The sequence below is a fragment of the Calliopsis andreniformis genome, chromosome 1, assembly GCF_051401765.1.
Source record: "Calliopsis andreniformis isolate RMS-2024a chromosome 1, iyCalAndr_principal, whole genome shotgun sequence".
In the NCBI taxonomy this organism is placed as follows: Eukaryota; Metazoa; Arthropoda; class Insecta; order Hymenoptera; family Andrenidae; genus Calliopsis; species Calliopsis andreniformis.
In genome coordinates, this window is record NC_135062.1 from 307565 (window position 1) to 324361 (window position 16797).

Below are 16797 nucleotides of genomic sequence, written 5' to 3' on the forward strand. Positions count from 1 at the left end.
AATACAGGTTGATACTGAGGAACATAAATAAAATTTGATAGTATATCCACATAATGAAGAGAAAAACTGGGTCGATAGAGTAAATAAAATAAAGACATAGAAAAAGTATTTTAACAGTAAAACTACCACAGCAGTCAAATAACCGTCATAGTTACACCTTATAAATATTTTGTTCTGTAAGTACATAATAATTTTTGTCGAATAAAAGTAGATAAGTGTATAATTGATGGTTGTTCATATGAATTATGTATTTTATCAAAGACTTATAATTTTGACACTTTAATAGAAACAGATATATGTTATTCTCCATAGTTTTAGTGTTAAAAAATTAATAGCCAAGAAAGAAAATAAACAAAAAGACAAAATGTGAAATGTTTAGGAGAAACAAAAAGCAATAATGCTAGAAGAAGTTGTAAATGAATGATATAAGATCAGACTCCTTGAAAAAAGTGATAATAAATGATAAACAGTACTATAAAAGGTAAAGTACTGATGTACTAAAAAATAGACACAAAAATGAGAAAGAAAGGAATTAGCAAATAAAGATAATACAGACAAATAGAACTGAACAAATGTAAATGTGATACAAGAGTTTTAGGTAAATCAAGCTATGATAAGAAATTTCAGACACATAAATGAGTAAAAAAGAAATAGGTATTGGAAATCAGAAAAAGATTATAAATACAGGATATGTAAAAAATATTAGAAACGTTAGAGCATCTAATAGGAGATTGTAAACATATAGTTAATGAAAATGACAAAATAATATCAAAGTATCATCAAGAGATAATGAAAAAGGAACATGGTAAATGTAAAAAATTTTAAATACAGGAATAGTAAAAGTGGACATAAACCAGGTTCATTAAAGTTTAGCAGATTAAAAATATATAATATGAAACAACTATAATGCTAGATATTGTATATTACTCCATATATGTAAGAGATCTGGTATTAAACTTATATATAATTTACACCTTGTTCTTAAATTGAAAGCTAAAGAAGTAAATATTTACTATTCACATAATAAATAAAGAAAAATATGTATTTAATCATTATCATTATGAATGAATAACTTTTTTATATCATTCATTTGCTGCAATAATGACATAACTCAAAAACCATAATTTTTCAAAAAATGAGATAATACTATCATTTCAAATAGGAACTTCTACTAATAACTCAAAAAGAGTTACTTTTTGAGTTATGTCATTACTGTAACAAGCAATTTGAAGTTATAAAACAAATTAAATTAATAATTTACTTCTTGCTATGTAATGACAACAGTTTCATATCTTTCCAATTCCTTATAAATTCTGCAGTAGGATAGTTACTAACAGTATTCCGAATATTTTTGAGCAAAACTTTATTTGATCTCATAATATTATTGTTTCTTATTTGTGGATCATCAATATCTGATCTATATTTGATATTTCGCACCCAGCAGTCAACTATTCCCTATAATATAAATACAATACATGATATGATTGTATTTTGATTATACTTTTAAGTCTATAAAAACCATCTTTTTTCTACTTTGGTATGATATACAATAATACTATATACAATATACGAGTTTATAGTACAAAATAAAATAATATATCAAAAACTTGATAAGTATAAAGAAAAAAAATGTATATCTTTAAATTTGTTTCTGATTATTTAGGTTTAATGGATGCATTAGTTGTATAGAAAAACGTTGCATACTCACTCCTAACCTGGTAATAATATTCATTCTTCTTAACATAACCATATTTTCTGTATCTATTCTTCTTATTCGATTTGCATCAATGCTTAAGTTACGGGGCTTATAATACGTAGACACTTTAAATTTTGGAGGTTCATTATTAATTTTAGCTTGTGCTTCAGCAATTCTTCGTTTATACTTTTTGTAAGTCTTTTTATCCATAGTTTTCTAATTTTTTAAAATTTACTTAAATAATTTTAACCATTTGTCCTACTTCATTATGAAATTTGAATTTCTGATTAAACAGTTATTAGTAATAAACTAAGAATAAAAACTATTTAATGTGTCAGTATAAATAGTAATGACTTTCCAATTAATACAAATATTTGTATATTACAAAACAAATTAAAAATTATGTCATAATATGTTAATGCTTACAATTATATGGTTAAATATTGCTTGTTAGGAGGCCGTAACTTCTAATTTGCATTAACATATAGCGAAATTTAAATTAATTTTCTCTTTTTTTCCCTAATGTTATCTTGTTATGTCCATCGTCGCTGTTGTTTGTAACTATACAAATTCGAAAACAAATTTGACAACTGTCAAACAATCGTAATTCAATACACAATTTTTATAAATTTTTTTAGTAAATATTCATTTTAAGTGTTGATTATTTCACTTGACTATTCTTTTGAAAAGGTTTATTTTATTATTAAAACAAGAAATCAGTCGTGAATGCTCAAAAAATTAATGTATTTTCCGTCATTTTTTTTAAAAAAGCGTCGTTAAATACTTTTGTATTTCGTTCCAGTTCTCAAGAAATTACTTATGATCTTCTTCATCAAGAAGATCTTATTCGTTTAAGAAGTTCTTAAGATGCTATATATTCATAGTCCTAGAATAAGATAGTCTTTACAAAGAAGTTGTTCAAAATATTCCTGTATGTTTCAAGTTCGGTTTGACGAAGACCGAATTTAAGAAAATCTTATTTTACATTTGGCAATTTTCGAAATATTTCCGATGTATCATCCAATAGAAATGTAACTGTATAAATGAATGCTACTATGTCTGCGCCATTTTGTATAAATTATATAAGTATGTAAAATATATAAATTTTTACTTAAAAAGATTTGAGCTAATAAAAAGACCAAAAAACCTTTGACTCTATCTAACACTGTAAATTCTCATGACTCCCTTCTTCCCCATCCTTTTCTTTTATTACAGAGCGGTAAAAATATAATACCTTAGGACGGTAAAAATTAAGATTTTTATTACAATCATAATTTTGTCAGTTTTAATTAAAGGGCGATTACAGACCGAACAATGGATAAAATGAGAATCGATATATAAAATTTTATTATTTGTTTTATTGGCCTTTAGTTGAAACCAACAAAATGTCTGCAAATAGAATGATTTATCGCAATGATTTTGCGTCAGCGCGATTTTCCGCGCCGGTCGGTGACAACGCAAATCTGCTTCGTGCAGGCGGCGCGGCGTCGACCGGTCGCCACGGAAATCGGTAATCGCATTTCGCGGACGACCTCCGTGGGGCGCAGAAAGGGATTGTTAACTATTTGCTGGACTAGTTCGGCTCTTGTTCAGCAGTAGTTTTACGGTGACAGCCTCCCTCACTATGGCTGACTACACTCGTTATTCCACCTTCTTGGAACTTCCTGATCCAAAATCGCACAGTTTTCTTAGAACATGCCAATCGCGCACTAATTTCCCCTACACTAAATCCTCCCTCCCAATACGCGGTAATTCGCGCCTTATCTACAGCGGAAATATTAGGAGCCATCGTGCTAAGTGTCGCGGATGAAGGTTGGAGGACTAATGACAATGACATTAATAAACAAAAGTGGACATACCCTGACGTTATTTCTTTTCATTCCCACTCCTTTCTCCGCACAAATAAGTAAACAATTAAAACAAGGAATTTTGTAGAAGCTTACAGAAATAAAATTACGACTTAGCATTAAGTAACTGGACAAAGATAGGACGGAGAACGTAATTAAAAAAAGAAAAAAGAATTAAAAAGAAATTCGAAATAAAAAATAAATATCTCACACTTAGCGTGGCGAAGAAAGGAGTATCGTATTTATTTCTGCGCTAGTTTCGCGCCAGTTACCGGTACATAAATGACAGAGAGCGTGCCGTGATTAGCACCATCCTTGTCTGCCGCATGGCAGTGATCGCATGCTCTCTGTCATTCCTGTGCACGGAACAGGCAGCATACGGCCACAGTGATACGATAGACAGAGATAGCGCTAAACAAGGACAGGTCTTTATGCGCGAGTGAGAGGCTCTTATGCGGCAGCGGCCAATGCAGGCGTCGGCGCGTGCAGAACGCCTTCCCTCGCCTTCCCTTGCTGGGAAGCCGACATGGCGAATTCGTGCGTTCACCTACCCACGATGCATATTAGCTATATCACAACCAAATTAAGAATCGAGTCCATCATATTTTTATATTACTGCTCAGTGAACAAAATTGCTTTTACGTATAATATTTAGTCCAGCAAAATTCTATTTCAGTCAAATAAATAAATGCTTGTGCACCTATCCGCGTAAGCTACGGATTCCGCCAGTGATTCTCAGATATTAGGGACCCCGGCTTCCGATGTTGCCATTTTCTGAGGGAAGCCGGTTTTGTCGCCGGGTGTACATAATGGCATATAAAATTATTCATTACGGGCCTAGGGTCGGATATGTCAGGACAGTGACATTACCTACAAAATTAGGCAAAAACAGAGGTTTACGCCCTGACGCTTTACGTCCTTATATTGAAAAATTTTAAGCTGGGAAAGGGCTCATTCGATAGAGCAAGGTTCAATCTAGCCCGCTCTGATCATGATTTAATCAGATTTTGCTGATGTTCAGTAATATGAGTCTTCAAAGGACCCCGAAAATCGACAAATTTACAGCCATGAAATCTAAGTATTTTTAATTAATTTACATATTGTTCTGAACGAAATCATGACCAGAATCGCTAGATTCTAGAAGCTTGAAACGCCTAGATCTAAGTCACCGGCAAGCGCAACAAGGCACACGCAGCCTTTTTGATATTATAGATATTTTCACGTTTCGACTTGGAAGGAGATTCTTCGGTGAGATCTTCAAAAATTTTTATGAAATTTTGAGGGATGAGTTTAAAGACAAACGATGACATTCTCTGTGTATTTTGTATGAAAAATTAAATTAAAACAAGTTTATGTACAAGCTGATACAATCGAGAAAGAGCGATTCTACATGCAATAATAAACTAAAAATAAAGAATATAAATTGTTTATAATATTTATATGTTCTTAGGTCTGGGTTAGGTCTGGGTATATACAAAATAAAAGGAGGCATTGTTAAAAATACATTAATTTAATATATTTACTTTTTAATTATAATAATTTATAATTAAACCCCCCCCCCCCGTTCCCGCCTCTTCCCCCCCGGCCAGGACCGCGGCTACTGCCGCGACCCCGACTGCGGCTTCTCCCATACTTACATAAGTCCCGAAATTATAATATGAAAAATAGACACATGCTATTCACGAAGTTTACTTCGTTCTTGAACAAAAAATGAATAGATAAATTACTTAGCGCTTTAGCATAAGATCGCCTATGATTTACGTACCTTTTGTTGTCATGCCTCTTCTAAAGCTTGCACCGATTCCGGCGTCGGCGTCGGAGTCGGCGTTGGTGCTGGCGTCGGCGTCGGCGTCGGCGTCGGCGCTAGCTTTAGAGAAGGCATGACGACAAAACGCACGTAGATCATAGGCGATCTTATGCTAAAGCGCTAAGTAATTTATCTATTCATTTTTTGTTCAAGAACGAAGTAAATTTCGTGAGTAACATGTGTCTATTTTTCATATTAGAGTTCTGGGATTTTAAAAAGAAAGTCCGTAAATGGAAGTACGGGAGAAGCCGCGGTTGGGATCGCAGCGGCAACCGTGATTCTGATGATTATAAATATATTAAAGTAATGTATTTGTAGCAACGTCTCCTCTTATTTTGTATATACCCAGAGCTAACCCTGACCTATAATCGCGCGCGATTATTGCGCGAGTTCTAACGGGGGGAGTGATCACCGGTGTGACTCCCAGGCCACTATCAGACTTGGTACGTCCGACTTCATGCCGAAGCATGGAGGCAATAACCCGTTCCTACCCTCAGCCCCAACCTCCAGATCACCCCTGCTTTACTGGCTCGAGCCTATGCAGGGTGTGCCTTTGGCCAGGGGTACGTCCTCGTCGAAGCCGTGCCATGATTCCTCCCTAGTTGAAGCTACGTGGTTTATGACGTTGGGCGAAACGGCACCTCAGACGCAACCGATTCCTGCGAAGGAATCGAACTCGACTTTCGTCGAACCGATACGAATCTATCTTCGATTGGAAGTCTTCCCTAAACTACTGCAAACTTCATTCCCTCGCGACCTAGGACCAGCTATCCTGGTACCTTCCTCCCCTGACTAATCTTCCCACCACCCTCTCCGTTGTCGAGCCAACTGAATTTCACCGAAATTGTCTCATCGATCAGATGACTTTCAGTCTTTCGATCGAACTATCGATAATATCAGTTCCGTCAGTGTTTTTGACGCGTCTCTTCTCTTTTCTTGAAATCTACCATCCCTCCCCCCTTTATGCCCAGAGACGTCGAAAGCTCCCCCCTCCCTTTGACGAATAGCAAATCTAAATCCCCTTCACCCCACGATGTCGATAAACTCCCTTCACCCTCTACCTCCCTTCCCCTCGCGTGATATTACTCCCTTTGTTCTAAGCACCCCTCTCTTCTCCCTGCCTAATAGTTTGAAGACTCTTCCAATCTCCAGAATTCGTAGCTCAGTTTCAGATCATTTACAGTACTGAGATAGGGTGTATCCCTTCTCCGGCCTCTGTACTTCTTCCATTTTCAGGAAGGTAAATTTCGGGGTTGATAACTTCAATGTTAAATATTTTGTAAACTATTATCCATGTGCCCCCAAAACCAGGTATCATTAGCTTCAGTTTTTTAAACGCTATCGTTATACAAAGGCTCATTTAAAAAATAAGAGTTACACTTGGAGACCTTCCCTCAGAAGTGTATCATTATATCTAACGTGTGTCCTATAATTCCGCACGATATAATTGAGAACAAACTAACTATCCTGGGCATAAAGTGTACCTTACATTTAACGTTCATAAGAGCAGGAATGAACGAACCAGGGTACACACACATCTTGAGCTTTCGACGACAGATCTACATAGATCCCAATGATGCAAATAACATACCGGACAACATGCAAATTGAACACGATAACGTTACCTATTGGATTCATTTCTCATGTAAAAATCCCACTTGCTTTCTGTGTAAGAAAGGCAATCATCTAGCTAGACATTGTCCAAACAATAAAACCAACACGCAAATGGCAATTTCTAAAGAAACAATTGCAAATAAATTAATCAATGGCAATCTTGAGGAAAGTACAGTCCTAAATGACAGTCGAACTCACTGAAACAGTTACTCGCAATAAAAATGATAAAAGACTCATTTCAGTCACTGAATCCAGCTTGTTCACGACAAAAACGCAAAGCAATATTAATTCTTCTTCAGACGACTCCGACAGTAAGATGGATTGTGAACGCACAATCCAAAGCAAATACATAAAAGGAAAAAAGAAGCTGGAGAAAAGAAAGACAGATGAGAGTTAGTAGTGAGGTTGAAACTGATATTGAGACACACTGCCCCAGTAAAAGCAATTCTCACTCAATACCAGAATGCTTTTATTATGGACTACAACATTCTGAATAACTTGTTGCGTGATATCGTTGGTAATACTAATCATCTTGAAATAGCCAAAAGATATACAGACGACATAAAAGCTTTCAGCAAAATGCTAAGGAACATTTATCCCAGCCTAGCACACCGTAGCATCAAGAACCGTCTAATGAGAATCATAAAAAAATTAGAAGATTACGTCAACTCCTAATTCAACCTAACTACTTACACAACCACCACACATGGGACATCACACCAACGGAATACTCAACCTATCATCTCTTCGCATCATGTACTGGAACGTAAGAACTATTGTCAAGTATAAGGAAGAACTGCAAGAAATTCTACAAAATGTCGATATATTTATCTCCGTAGAATCCTGGCTAAAGCCCGAAATCCGACTTGTCTTTGAGGACTTCAACACCGTTCGCAAAGATAGAATTGGTAAGAAAGGAGATAGCATTGTTATATTTCTGAAAAAAGATGTCAACTATTTTATCTTACCTAATATGAACTCCTTTAATAATCGGGTCGAACTTTGCGCTATCAATCTAACCAATACTATTAATATAGTAGCTTAATACAGACCACAGGGTCCTTCTCTAAGATAATATAACTGGAACTCATTTTTGAATAACATTTCAAGACTACAGCCATGCCTCCTCCTAGGTGATTTTAATGCGCACAATAGGGCATGGAACTGCACTAGCACCGATATTAACGGTGAAAGACTTTTCAACAGCTTAATGAATTATGATGTTTTTTTACACAATCCGAATAGCTTTACACATTTCGACTTTTCCAGAAACGATAAATCCAATATCGATTTAATGTTCATAACTTCCGACGTAGTCGAACAAATAATTATCGAGATACTTGACGATACCCCCGAATCCGACCACTGTTTGATTAATATAGAAATCAACGTCAAGAAAACAAAATTTTCTTACAGCAAAACTACAAACAGGCTATCTTCAAAGCGAACTGACTGGGATAAGTGTCAAATCTTGCTATCACAAAAGTTTCCCGCTTTTTTGTCATTTGAATTTGATAACTTGGACTGTATGAGTAAATATGACTTTCTTATCGACCAAATTAAAGATTATATTATAAATAGTACCCCTCAAAGAGGCATGGTCAGCTTAAATTTATCGCACAATCTAGTCCCATGATGGAATGACGAATATAACAAGGCCAAAAGACTAAGAAAAGCAGCATTTAAAAAATTCAAACACACACATGAAATGGAAGATCTCATTACATTTAAAAAAACACATTGCCATCGCTAGGAGAACTTTCAAACTTCAGGAAAAAGAATATTTTTTAACTTTGTCAAAAATTTTAACCTCAAACACAATAGCAAATACTTCTGGGATAACTGTAAGAAATTAAAGAACAAATGGACTAACACACACAGCAGATCTCTTAATACCGATCAAAGACTACAAAAAATCCACGAATGATTAAACTAAATTGCGCCACCATGAATTGCTACCAACCCAGAACGGTTCCCATAGTGTTCCTCCAATGAACTCTTTAATATCCCATTTAACTTCACAGAATTTAATTATGCCCAAACTAAAAAGAACGACAAATCTGCACCGGAAATGGATGGCATCGACTACCTTTTACTGAAAATTCTACCAAACAATATAAAACTCAATCTGTTAGATATATTTAACGAAATGTATCTAAAAAGCTAGTATCTAAAAGATTGGTACAACACGCAAATGTTTTTCATAAACGAAGCAGATAAATCCGGTGTCAGACCCATCTCTCTAACATCTTGTACCTGTAAACTCTTTGAAACTATGATTAAAAATAGGCTAGAATGATGGCTAGAAAAATAAAATGTTTTACCAAATTCACAATCGAGCTTCTGCAAACGAAAATCCTGCACAGATAATCTAGCCATTATGTCCAACAGCATTGAACTTGCAATGAATTTACAGAAGGATACTCTCGGGGCATTTTTAGATGTTTAATCTGCCTTTGCCAATATTCAATACAATCTGCTTCTGCAAACATTAGCAAAAGTAGGCTGCTCTCTAAATAAACTAAAATTCATCAAACATCTGACTTCCGAAAGATCTATATCTGCCATAACAGGGTTTGTGGAAAAGATACTAAGAACAGTGTGGAAGGGCCTCTCTCAAGGAGGAATACTAAGCCTAATACTCTACAACCTATATGTAGCAAAAATTACGGAAAATATTTATGAAAGTCAAAATTTCTCAATTTACTGTCGACGTAGCTATCTACTGCAATTTTCTCTGTATTACCAAGAGTAAATAACTATTAGAAAAATCGATCAAAACAGTGAAAAATAATTTGGAACAAATAGGCCTTAACTTATCCCCTCAAAAAGCAGTATTTCTTCACTTCAATAACAGATATATTTCACCAGATAAAACCGAAATCAACATTGAAAACCTTACTATTAAGTCAAGTAACTCCCACGTAAATGTTATTATTACCTATTATTATCTGTTATTACCTACTAAACATCATGAAATTTCTTTACAGGAATCTCATGGAGAGCAACACCCAACACATCACTGCCAATATTTAATAGTCTCATTAGGTCTGTAATGGAATACAACTGCTCCATATATTACCCGACAAACAAAAATCTACAACTAAAATTAAATCGAATACAATTTGCGGTAATTGGAATCGCACTAGGGTATAGAATAAGCACACCCACCAATATACTAATGTGTGAAAGCAAAACAACCAGTTTCCAAGATAGAAGTAATTCTTTTGTGAAAAAATACTTACGTTATTAAAATATTCCTCTTTGAGGGATCTGCTATTCAATCAATTGCTCCTCAATAACAACACAGACTTTGAAACGCTAGTGGTTAGAAATAGGACATGGTCAGCTCAAGCGAAAAATATCCATTGTACACTTACAATTATAAATCATTGATGTGTACTATACCAGAGTGCAACCTCAGTTTAGGTGAAATACTCCGCAATTCAACTAACCCTAATATGATCCTAAGTCACTACATTTCACAGGCACCCCCTACTACAGTTACAATTTAAACAGACGGCAGCAAAATTAAAGACGTAGACTCAGTAGACGCAATGTACTATTACCCACAATTAGAAACAATGAAAATATTTAGCCTACCTAAGCAAACATCAATTTTTACAGCAGAATGTTACGTGATAAACCAAGCACTAGACTTAACAAATTCCCTCATTAATACTAACTTTTACATTCTCACTGACTCATTAAGTGTAATTGAAGCACTTCAAAAACTTCTTTCTCTTAACTTGCACACTAAACAATTAATTGTAGAAATCGAAAGGAAATATAACAACTTTATAAAAAATAACAGAAACAACCTGTTCATTAAATTTATTTAGATTCCCTCCCACATTGGCATAAATGGAAATGAAAAAGTTGATTTACTGGCCAAAGAAGCTACAGGTGCAGCACATATAGTTATCTTCAAAATACAACCCTCAGACTTAACTTACTACCTCAAACACCAGATCGTAACAGAAACGAATGTATTAACAAAAAATCAAGGATTATTTAAAGGTACAAATTACTTCAGATACTACTATAAAAATACATCATTTCATGGTCATAAATTACTTGTTTAGGGACTTTGTTACATTCGTCAATAGAAGCCGCTCGCGGATCACTACAATTTAAACACGTCCCTTGAAAGAGTTAATATTACACCAAACAGTTCTTGTCATTGCGGATCAGAATTCCAAGACTTAATCCACATTATATGGCAATGTACAGAACACGAACCTAAATACGTGACAATGTTACAATCCCTGCACCAATTAAATATCATCGTATAACATTATCAGGCGAAGGAGTGGTCCACATCAATCCACATCAAGTTTAACGATTCAGAATACATTTAATTTTATTTTTTCATTTGAAATAGTAGACATCATTATCAGACATACTAATCGTAAAGCGAATACTGTTTACGAAAGATGTAATCGCGATAATCCCACAAATTTAAAAACTTGGAAAAATCTAACGACAGAAGAGTTGTCTGCCTTTATAAGAATTTTACTTACAATTGGCGTGAATAATTCAAACGTTGATCATGTAGACGACATGTGGAAGACAAGTTCATATCCATTGTAGTGAGCAATCATGGGTCAGAATAGATTTCGTAACATTTTACGAATTATTCGCTTTGATAATGAAAATATTGAAGCCGAACGTATAACCAATGACAAAGCAGCTTCCATACGAGATGTGTGGACAATATTAAATTCAAATTTAGCAAAAGCCTACAACCATCAACAAATTTGACTGTGGACGAACTCTTCCCTTACAGAGGTAGAACCAGATTTACACAGTACATGCCGTCAAAACCAGCGAAGTATGGAATCAAGGTATGGTGGATATATGATGCTCAAAATTATTACCCATTATCGAATCAAATTTATACTGGGAAAGCTTTTTCAGGTCGTAAAAAAAATCAAGGTGAACGGGTAGTAAAAGACTTAGTTGTTCCGCATAAAGGGTCTGGGCGAAATATTACATTAGATAATTTTTTTACTACCCTTCCCTTAGCTAGACACCTTTTATGATGGAAATTGACAATTGTGGGTACACTGAAAAAAAAAAAATATATTCCAAAAGAAATGTCACCAAAATCGCGTGAAATTTATTCAACTTAATTTGGTCACAACCAAGATGTTACAATTTGTTCTTATATACCAAAAAAATGAAAGGTTGTTGTATTACTATCCACAATGTACAATGATAATGTTGTTTCTGGGCCAAAGAGAAAACCTGAAATAGTCCAGTTCTATAATAAAACAAAATTCGGTGTCGACATGATGGATTAAATGTTGAAACGATATACTACACAAAGACGAACTAACAGATGGCCATTAGCATTTTTTTATAACATAAATGATATTGCTGCTTTTGCCTCATACATCATATATACCACCAATAACAATATGTTGCCTAAGAAATCCAATAATCGCCGAATATTTTTATGCCAATTGGGAGAGGAACTTTGTCTTCCAATAATTAGAAGTCGATCAATCAATGTTCAAGTGATGAAACATTTCTCTAGTAAATTAGCAATAGAAAGCATGCTACATAAGTCACCAACAATGACTGACGTTCCTTCAACATCAGATGCTGTTCAACAACGATAAAACTGGATGAAAAAGAGTTGGAGGTTTATGTCATATATGCCAAGCTGACCCTGATAGAAAACGTAGAAAGACACGAAAATATTGTCAAAACTGTATAAAACCAGTTTGCGATGAACACGCAAATACTGTAACAGTTTATAAAAATTGTCCTGTTATTGGTTCTTAATAGTAATTCTACTAATAAATAAATAATATTAATTGAAAAAATTTGTGTATTGTATGATTGTGTTGTAAAACTTCCCTTCATAAGCATCCAACTACAACTTCCTATGTATAGGTACCCGGATACCCCGGTTATTCAACAACCGTATAAATAAGACTGAAGCGTTATTATTTAAAGCGGTTTGCATCAATTTTATTTCCGAAACCGTAGATCGATAGAGAACTTTCTAAATAATGGGGATCCAAGGCGGCTTTGCGATATCTTCATAAAAACATAACAATTTATTAGAGGAAACATAGAAATGGGTACCCGGGTACCCGGTTATCCACATAAGAGTTAATACCTGTCTAAATGATACACCTCGCAAACACATCAGATTAGATTGGTTAAGTTGAAATAAACCATTTAAGATAATCTTAACTCTTTTCCCACATCTCTTTCGATATCAATCTCAGTATAATGAAATCAACAAACTCTATTAAGAGATTTAATCCTTTGCAGTCCAACGTCGAGTGTGACTCACTAATAACCCTGTATATTAGTGTCATAGTAGTATATTAGTGTTAATCGTATTGCTATAGTGATACCTCTCTAAATATTTCTTAATCCTCTACAGAAAAATTTATTTCACTCAATTGTAGCAGCAACTTGGATTCAATTATTTTGTTTGAATTTTCCCAATTCATTCTCGCTCTAGTACTTCAATTGATTTTTCATAATTTTACACAGCGTATAAATACAAGGTGTTCAAAAATAATGGGACAATCTAAAGAAACATGCTTATAATTCATGCATAAAGAAATCTAAAAGTCCTTCACCATTTTGCAATTTGCGACTTCGTTTCCAAGATATTAGTAGTTGAAAATTGGAAGTTTGACTTTCGAGGCGCGCTGTTTAAATGGCAAACTGTATTTGCACAGCGACATACGTTCGTAGTTCGTAATGTCACACAAAAGACTCGCGCAGATATACGCCCACACAAAGTTTACAGTTAATTGCACTGAAAATCTCTAATACAGTAATGTTGCGGACGAGAGCCGTTTCGTCTACACGGACGAGAGCCGTGGTTTATCCCCACTACCTCGTTTGATACGTGCCGCCGAAAAACCAATTCTTGGAACCATCGCGTTCGAGCTCGACGCCCGAGAACAAGGACGTCATAAAAAACAACGATAGCATTAGGGATTTAAATAGGAAAAATTGAAGTTTCTTATTCGCAAACAGATTTTCACGCAAGTAACACCAATCGATTCCTTGTGCTCTCCCGATTAAAATGATGTCAAACACGACACGATTCCGATTATTTTTAACAAAGATACATAAAACTTGGTTTGTAGAACGAAAGGTCATGCTCATCGCGTTATGTAAACAGACCCGAGCGCGACTCTCGTCCGTGAGTGGTAGTCGATTTTAAGCACGACCAGTCTCGAGCGCTGCTCTCGTCCGTGAATGGTAGTCGATTCTAAGGCACGACTAGACCCGAGCGCGACTCTCGCTCGCGAGTGGTAGTCGATTCGGCGAACACGGCTCTCGTCGTAGGGCTAACTCCCTATTATGTATTCCCTCATATTTTTGTGTTTAATTATTTAATAACTGAAATTATTAAGAAAATGAAAGCGTAATACAAAAAGTATGTATATAAGTTCCGTTTTAAATGTTTAGAAATTTTTATTTTTTTATTTTTAATATCTTCTTTCCGACATCGATTAAATATAATATACATAAATTCTGTTTATGTCATTTTTAGCTCGTAAAGAACTGATAGAAAAGTAACTTTGACGATTCTCCGTAACCGTCGCAGTGTTCCAACGTTTATTATTTAAATATCTTTATTATAAATAATAGGAATCATGTCGTATTTGATATCATTTTTATCGGAAGAGCACAAGGAATCGATTGGTGTTACTTGCGTGAAAATCTGTTTGCAAATAAGGAACTTCAATTTTTCCTATTAAATCCCTAATGCTATCCTTGTCTTTTCTGACGTCATTGATTTCGGGCATCGAGCTCGAGCGAGACCCTTTTTTTTGCTTCTCCGGTCGTGTACCAATTATCTCGGCGACCGAAAGCAAAGGAAGCCGAATCGACTACCAGTCGCGGACGAGAGTCGCGACCAGACCCGAGAGCGGCTCTCGTCCGCAACATTACTGTAACTCGTTAACGAAGCCTCATCTTACATTTTCGCTAAAGAAAAAGTTGTTTCAAATCACCCCCTGAATCACTCCTTTCAAGGAACTGCAACATTTTTGTTACACCCTATATAAATCCTGTCACCACTATTATGGTGTCTGGCAGTGGATAATCTCCTACACCGGCTTGAAAAGAGCGGTGTAGCGGTATTGGCGTACGCTGATGACGTAACGTTCCTGGCAACAGGAAAGAACGAATTGATTGTTACTTGTAGGGCAAGAAAGGCGTTACAGGTGCTGGAGGTCTGGTGTATGAGGACGGGACTGTCGGTGAATCCAACTAAGATGGAGACGATCCTGTTTACGAGGAAGATAAATAGGCCAATTATCACGGACCTAAGATACAAGGGACAAGTGTTGGAATTCACAAAGGAGGTGAAGTATCTAGGGGTATGGTTGAACGAGAGGCTGACCTGGAGAAAACATATCTTCAAACACCTAACCCAGACCCCACATATGATCTACCACTCTGCCCAACATTGCTTACTAAGGTTAGTAAGGGTAAAGCAAATTTGGCAATGTTGGGCAGAGTGGTAGATCATATGTGGGGTCTCACACCGGCGACGACAAAATGGATGTACGAGGCGATCGTGCTCCCTAGGCTAATGTTTGGTAGCATTGCATGGTGGGAAGCGGCAAATATGAGGACGGTTAAGGACAAGCTGGATGGGTTACAGGGGCTGGCGTTGAAGAGAATTTTAGGTACACTAAGTACAACACCTACAAGGGCGGCGGAGGTGGTGGCAGGAATAGAGCCGCTGGATGTCAAGATTAAAACGCTGGCATTGAAGACGGCGCATAGATTGGTAACATGGAATGTGTGGAAAGACAGGGACTTTGGGCACAGCTCCATATTAAAAGTGGAAGGAAATGAAGCTATAAGAGAACTAGTAAGTATGAGGCAGGATAACAAGGTACTGGAGTTCATGTTCCAGAAGAAATTCCAGATTCAGATCGGTAGCAAGGTGAGTTGGAAGGACAAGAAAAAGGGCATGAGAGAGTTCCACCAGATATGGTATACGGATGGTTCAAGGAAGAAGGGCATCACAGGAGCAGCCTGGACACACGAAGACGGTACAGACAGAAGGGTACTGAAGTTGGGGAAACTGGCAACGGTTTTTCAGGCAGAGGTAATGGCAATACAGGACTGCGCGGAAATGCTGATGGGAAGGGATACCAGGCACAGGAGGATCGCTATATGTTCGGACAGCCAGGCGGCACAGAAGGCACTGAGTAAACCGGCACATAAATCGATATCGGTGATGGAATGCAAGAAGAGGATAAACGATCTGGCAGGAAGAGGTAACAAAATCGTGATAGTGTGGGTGCTAGGATACGAGGGATTTGATGGAAATGAAATGGCGGATAAGCTGGCAAATCAGGGGTCGGATGAGGTTCCAACGGGAGCGGAACCATATCTACCGATGTCGACCCTCACGGTGAAAATGGCTATCAAGGACTGGGCAATGGAACAGAGGAAGAGGAGATGGGAGGAAACGGAAGGATGCAGGGAGGCAAAAGAGATACTGGGAAAAGAACCGGGATACGGATCACGCGCAGCTAAAGCTCCACCTGACAAGGATGAAGCAACTGGAAGACAGGATGTGCAGCTTCTGTGAAAAAGAAGAGGAGAGTAGCGCGCATATAATATGCAGGTGCCCCAGATTGATGGAGAGAAGGTACAAACATCTAGGGAAACACCTCTTAGAAACAGAAGAGGTCAAAGGTATGAAACTGGACAAACTGGCAAAATTTATGTTGGAAGTCAATCCCTGGAAGCGACCAGGGTAAGGTAAAGGAGGGAAGAGGGCAAACGGAGAGTCCAACTAGGTGGTGGCCTCGACTGAAAGGTGG

The 16797-nt window shown here is 36.5% G+C and overlaps 2 protein-coding genes across 2 annotated transcripts in view; one reads left to right on the forward strand and one right to left on the reverse strand.

Annotated features, from left to right (window-relative positions):
* The window catches only part of LOC143180294 (uncharacterized), a 66111-nt gene extending 63931 nt beyond the window's left edge, over window positions 1-2180 (reverse strand). The window contains exons 1-5 of the mRNA XM_076379925.1: window positions 2162-2180; window positions 2065-2117; window positions 1959-1979; window positions 1709-1912; window positions 1262-1455 (exon numbers count right to left, since the gene is read on the reverse strand). Of these exons, the coding sequence (XP_076236040.1) occupies window positions 1262-1455; window positions 1709-1912; window positions 1959-1979; window positions 2065-2117; window positions 2162-2180 (491 nt within the window). The remainder of the gene's footprint in view (window positions 1-1261; window positions 1456-1708; window positions 1913-1958; window positions 1980-2064; window positions 2118-2161) is intronic.
* A 13155-nt stretch (window positions 2181-15335) lies between these two features.
* LOC143180302 (uncharacterized) lies at window positions 15336-16562 on the forward strand. The gene has a single exon (XM_076379936.1). It carries the CDS (start codon window positions 15336-15338, stop codon window positions 16560-16562), a length of 1227 nt encoding a protein of 408 aa, XP_076236051.1.
* Window positions 16563-16797: the final 235 nt, after the last annotated feature.

Bases quoted from the DNA above. Each gene is read 5' to 3' on its own strand.
- LOC143180302 (XM_076379936.1), top strand. From the start codon at position 15,336: ATGGTTGAACGAGAGGCTGACCTGGAGAAAACATATCTTCAAACACCT.